The following is a 6,122-nucleotide window of genomic DNA, read 5'->3' on the forward strand; positions in this document are numbered from 1 at the left end:
AATGGTCAGGAACACAATTCTTTAATTCAGCTCCTGAAATGGAATTAACCTTGTTGTACAGAATATTATGTCCCTTGATGTAACAGAACTGGATGGATATACTGTACATCCCTAGTCATCCTGAGTCATCCCTAGTCATCCCTAGTCATCCCTGCTTGTCTGTGAGGTCTTATCTTTGATCTCCCTCCCCTTAGCACTGTGATTGATTCCTGCTTCTGACGTGGATGACAACAATGTTGTTACATAAGAGAGGCTGTCATGTCCAAAGAGAAGTGAGGGGTAGCTGACAGGCTTCAGTACAGTACACAGGGCTGTTGTGGCTCTCAGAGTTTACCGCTGGCAGCTGGGACAAGTGTGATGCAAGCTCTCAGAGGGGAAAGGAATACAGGAGTACGCAGCAGCATCACTAATGGGGACGGGACGCCTGGAATCTGGAGCAGCTGCTTACAGCAAAGTGCATTATTCATCAGGGTGATTCCATGGACCCCTGTCTGTCACAGGGAAATTGATAGGCTGCAATTAGTCAAAATGCACTTATTTCTTCCTGGCTGCCAGGAATTCAAGCCTTTTCATTTCCTGTCTGTCACCTGGGTTTCGCAGTGCCTTTCTAGTGTTCAAAGCACTAGTGTAGATGATTCAAAGTAAATTAGAATCGTCTCTCTACTTTATTTTTCCTTTCCCTTCTACTCCTCCCTCCCTTCCTTTTCCCTCAGGACTTGATACGACGAGACATTCTGTACTACAAGGGCCGCATCGATATGGACAGGTACAATGTAGTTGATGCCGTCGATGGGCGGGATGATGACTTCAACGTGAGTGTGAAGAACGCGTTCAAGCTGAGTAATAAGGACTCAGATGAGATCCACATCTTCCTGGCCAAGAAGCTGGAGGAGAAACTTCGCTGGCTCAGAGCTTTCCATGAGGAACGCAAGATGGTGCAAGAGGATGAAAAAATAGGTGTGTATGTGAAAGAAATGGTAATTAAATCAAATTGTATTTGTCACATGCGCCGAATACAACAGGTGTAGACCTTACAGTGAAATGTTTACTTACAAGCCCTTAACCAACAATGCAGTTTTAAGAAAAATAAGTGTTAAGTAAAAAATAGATAAGTAAAAAAAAATTAAAAATAAAGTAATTAAAGAGCAGCAGTAAAATAACAGTAGCGAGGCTATATACAGGGTGTACCGGTACAGAGTCAATGTGCGGGGGCACAGGTTTGCACAACATAAATGAAAATGGTAAATGAAAATAATAATAATTTATATATTTCAGGGTTTGAGATATCAGAGTATCAGAAGCGGCAAGCGGCAATGACAGTGCGAAGAATGACCAAACAGAAAGGTAAATACACACTTAACCAAGTTTTGCTAACATTGTCTGTTTTTAGTCCATCTATAGTGCATCTCTCTCCTCCTCCTTAATATCTCTCTCCTCCCAAATTTTAGGCCATAGGTCTGTGCCGCCTGGATACCCCCCTCCTATGGACCCCATGAATCCAGGACAGTACTTGGTAGGAGACAGCATGGAACAATCAGAATTTGAATTCCCTGAACCTGAAAGGTGCAAGTCTCCCTTCTGGCAGAGCTTCAGCAGGTTAACCCCCTTTAGGAAATAGAGACGAGATAGTTTAGAAAGACCACCTTATTTTTTTTAGAAGCACCATTCTAATTCAATTGTGACTATTTTGAAGGGAAATCTGAACACAATAGTATTTGGACCCAAGAGTATTTTGATTGTCAAACATTTAGCTTGTGAGCATCTCATTAATGACTGTACTGTTATAATCACTTTACCTGTATGAGTGCAATGACAACTACCAACACAACTACCACAGCGAACCACACCTTTGGAACCTGAGAAAACCAAAACACCTTCCTATCTCCTGAACTGTGAGAATATTTTTGTGACCTCTACTAATCCTTGGAAAAAGGGAATCGCAGGTTTCAAGAAAGAACAAACTGAACATTCATTTTGTGTCCACATTTAAAAATGAGGAAGCACTAGTCATACATTGATCTTTATGCCAAATCTGGTTGTGTCCTACAGTTCACTGTGACCTTAATGGCCATTTTATAGGTTTCTCTTATTTTATTTTATTGTTTTTGTTAACATGTAAAATGCTGGCCAAATTCATCAATCTTGTATTGTTTTTGTGAATATTTATTTACATTTTATTTTTGTTAATTTGTAAAGCATGATGAAGTCAATTACAGGTGTTCTATGTGCAATTATATTCTTACGGGTCAAAGGAAAAAGAGAATCAGCATCATCAACTTCAATGTGACTCATTCATATACTTTACATATTGTTGACAGGGTGTACAGTATATGTTGTATATATTTTTATTACATGTAGAAACTTCAGTCGGATAGGAATACCATCTTGAATTGTTCTCTTAAATGGTCATTCACACTGATTTTACATAACCAGGATGGAAGTTTAAGACCTGATATTACAGTATATTCAGCTATCATATAGTACATTGCATAGTGCTTTCTTTACCACTGGGCACCTCACAGTCATTGTAGAATACTATGTGGTTATAGTTGCACTTAACTAAGATGCACCTGTGATTTCTTCAGGTAGAAGAGTCTGCTAGAATGCCCTTCAACCGCCCAAGTCATTCAACAAAGATTGCGATCTCATAAGAGTTGGACATAGGCTTACCATTCAATTCTTTGACGATAGTTCCATAAAATGACCATGGTTAAACCCATATCCATTGGCTTTATTTTCATGTGATGTTCATTCTTGATAGTGAGAGCTTTATTGGTTAGGACAAGAAAATAATACCACTGTAGCCGAACTACAGTAAAAACATATTGGTAGTTGTTTTCCTGGGGTGGCTTTCATAGTGCCAGCACAATGTTATGACATTACTGATTTACACCTGTCATTTCAGGTTCAAGCCTTCACTTTTGACGTCTGACACCAGGGGCTTAGATGAAGCAGGATATGGGGAACGTTTCAGGGGGGTTCCAGTGGGTTTTCTAGGCATTATGATGGCAACTTCAATCAAAGAGTTTTACCAGAATTTCACATAAAGAAATGCAAAGGGAAGGCTGGTGGTCAAGCTTGTTATCTATATTTGTATTCAAAGAGTAAAAACAATTTTTAAAACGATATTTCTATGCCTAAAAAATTTACTAGGATTTAATATATTGCACTAAATACAGTATAAAAGTGCAATATGAAAGTGTGCAGTAATATTGAAGGACAAAACGCTTTTAATATTAAGGCATTTTATCTTGATGATCTATGTATTGAATGTTCATTAATTTATAATAAAGTGCATTATAATGAAAACAAACGCTTCAATATCGAATTGTTAAGATGTTTTTATTTCATTTTTTGGGGTTTTATTAATAATTATGGATGATTTATCATTAATTCTGTGACTATGGCTTGGAATAAATCAAAATGTGTCAACATGATTGTTTCCTTCATAACTTAAGTTGTAATGAACCCTGTTTGTTGTAAACAGATGTGCATTAACATAAACTCTAATGCGATGAATAAACACCAACATTATCTGATTTAATTTCTCTGAATGCCAGGTGTTTATATTTCCTTTTTCCTCAAAGAATGACCATCTCTCCTTAGCCTTTCCTCATAATGTACTAAAAGACAAGCACACCAAACTGTAAGATAAATAATTTATAATATCTACTATTAAAGAATAACAATGAATGTGTAAATAAATCAATCTATTGTTTATTGCAGATATGTATGTTGAAAGACTATATGAAGACTTTAAACTTTATGAGTAAAATTATGTTTGAAACTGTGCAACTTCAGGATAAGCTACAGTATTATTGCACTATGGCCCCCAGCTGGCAAGTTAGGGAAGTGGTAGACTTGGTAGCCTGCTGGTTGTGTGTAACAAACTTTCAGTTGTCTACACTAATCAGTGATGTAGTATAGCCTACTACTGTAGCAGTGGATGACTAAATAAAGACAACAAATTTACTGTATGTCAGGTAAAAGTGATTTATTAAAGCATGAAAACATTATTGGATGTGCATCTTTGCATACATTACATGGACATGTTAAAGCATACATTAAAACAATAAAGCTCACAACCTGAAGATGGTACCGCTTGTGCTAAAATAATGGGTTCAACTCCATCTTTAGAAACATCTAGTTAAGACTGTATGGCTTTTCCGACATTTGTGAAGAGACCGTTTATTGTAAGATAGTTCTCCACCCTTACCAAGTTTAGGATAGGCACACAGTGATTAGTGCTTTCTGCTGTAGTTAGACCTATCGAGATAGTGTGAAGTATTGTGGTTTGAGTCATTGGTACCCTCTGACACAGTAATTACACAGTACTGTTACACAATATCAGGTCTGAGATGTTCATCCTGTTCATATGACTTCTTTGAATGATACCACTCCATTCAATCCCTATGGACATGACTACAGATCACATTGCACTTTTCCTGCTGGCTGCCAATCCAAGGCATCAGAACTTAAAAAACAACAACAAATGCAATGTGCAGGGCAGAAGCATTAATGCATGTCTTTGTCTTTAGGATTCCAGCTCTACATGTGTACTTTTACATATACATCTGTACTTACAGTGGCTTGCGAAAATATTCACCCCCCTTGGCATTTTTCCGATTTTGTTGCCTTACAACCTGGAATTATACTGGATTTTTGGGGGGTTTTAATCATTTGATTTACACAACATGCCTACCACTTTGAAGATACAAAATATTTTTTATTGTGAAACAAACAAGAAATAAGACAAAAAAAAACAGAAAACTTGAGCGTGCATAACTATTCACCCCCCAAAGTCAATACTTTGTAGAGCCACCTTTTGCAGCAATTACAGCTGCAAGTCTCTTGGGGTATGTCTCTAGTTGGATAGGTTCCGCTGGTGTACAGCAATCTTTAAGTCATACCACAGATTCTCAATTGGATTGAGGTCTGGGCTTTGACTAGGCCATTCCAAGACATTTAAATGTTTCCCTTTAAATCACTCAAGTCTCAAATCTCTGGAAGACTGAAACAGGTTTCCCTCAATAATTTCCCTGTATTCAGCACCATCCATCATTCCTTCAATTCTGACCAGTTTCCCAGTCCCTGCCGATGAAAAACATCCCCACAGCATGATGCTTCACTGTGAGGATGGTGTTCTCGGGGTGATGAGAGGTGTTGGGTTTGCGCCAGACATAGTGTTTTCCTTGATGGCCAAAACGCTCAATTTTAGTCTCATCTGACCAGAGTACCTTCTTCCATATGTTTGGGGAGTCTCCCACATGCCTTTTGGCGAACACCAAACGTGTTTGCTTATTTTTTTCTGTAAGCAATGGCTTTTTTTCTGGCCACTCTTCCGTAAAGCCCAGCTCTGTGGAGTGTACGGCTTAAAGTGGTCCTATGGACAGATACTCCAATCTCCGCTGTGGAGCTTTGCAGCTCCTTCAGGGTTATCTTTGGTCTATTTGTTGCCTCTCTGATTAATGCCCTCCTTGCCTGGTAATAATAATAATAATAATATGCCATTTAGCAGATGCTTTTATCCAAAGCGACTTACAGTCATGTGTGCATACATTTTTACGCATGGGTGGTCCCGGGGATCGAACCCACTACCCTGGCGTTACAAGCGCCATGCTCTACCAATTGAGCTACAGAGGTCCGTGAGTTTTGGTGGGCGGCCCTCTCTTGGCAGGTTTGTTGTGGTGCCATGTTTTTTCAATGTTTTAATAATTGATTTAATGGTGCTCTGTGGGATGTTCAAAGTTTCTGATATTTTTTATAAGCCAACCCTGATCTGTACTTCTCCACAACTTTGTCCCTGACCTGTTTGGAGAGCTCCTTGGTCTTCATCGTGTCGCTTGCTTGGTGGTGCCCCTTGCTTAGTGGTGTTGCAGACTCTGGGGCCTTTCAGAACAAGTGTATATTTACTGAGATCATATGACAGATCATGTGACACTTAGATTGCACACAGGTGGACTTTATTTAACTAATTATGTGACTTCTGAAGGTAATTGGTTGCACCAGATCTTAATTAGGCACTTCATAGCAAAGGGGGTGAATTCATGTGCACGCATCACTTTTCCGTTATTTATTTTTTTATAATTTTTTGAAACAAGTTATTTTTTTCATTTCACTTC

The 6,122-nt window shown here is 38.6% G+C and overlaps 1 protein-coding gene across 3 annotated transcripts in view; it reads left to right on the forward strand.

Annotated features, from left to right (window-relative positions):
- Positions 1-3,539, forward strand: part of LOC121579943 (rho guanine nucleotide exchange factor 9-like) — a 31,088-nt gene extending 27,549 nt beyond the window's left edge. For all 3 annotated transcript variants that reach the window (XM_041894953.1, XM_041894951.2, XM_041894952.1), the window contains 3 exons: positions 714-957; positions 1,276-1,344; positions 1,449-3,539. In XM_041894953.1, coding sequence (XP_041750887.1) covers positions 714-957; positions 1,276-1,344; positions 1,449-1,618 — 483 coding nt within the window. In that variant the 3' untranslated portion in view covers positions 1,619-3,539. The remainder of the gene's footprint in view (positions 1-713; positions 958-1,275; positions 1,345-1,448) is intronic.
- Positions 3,540-6,122: the final 2,583 nt, after the last annotated feature.

This window comes from Coregonus clupeaformis, chromosome 13, assembly GCF_020615455.1.
Source record: "Coregonus clupeaformis isolate EN_2021a chromosome 13, ASM2061545v1, whole genome shotgun sequence".
In the NCBI taxonomy this organism is placed as follows: Eukaryota; Metazoa; Chordata; class Actinopteri; order Salmoniformes; family Salmonidae; genus Coregonus; species Coregonus clupeaformis.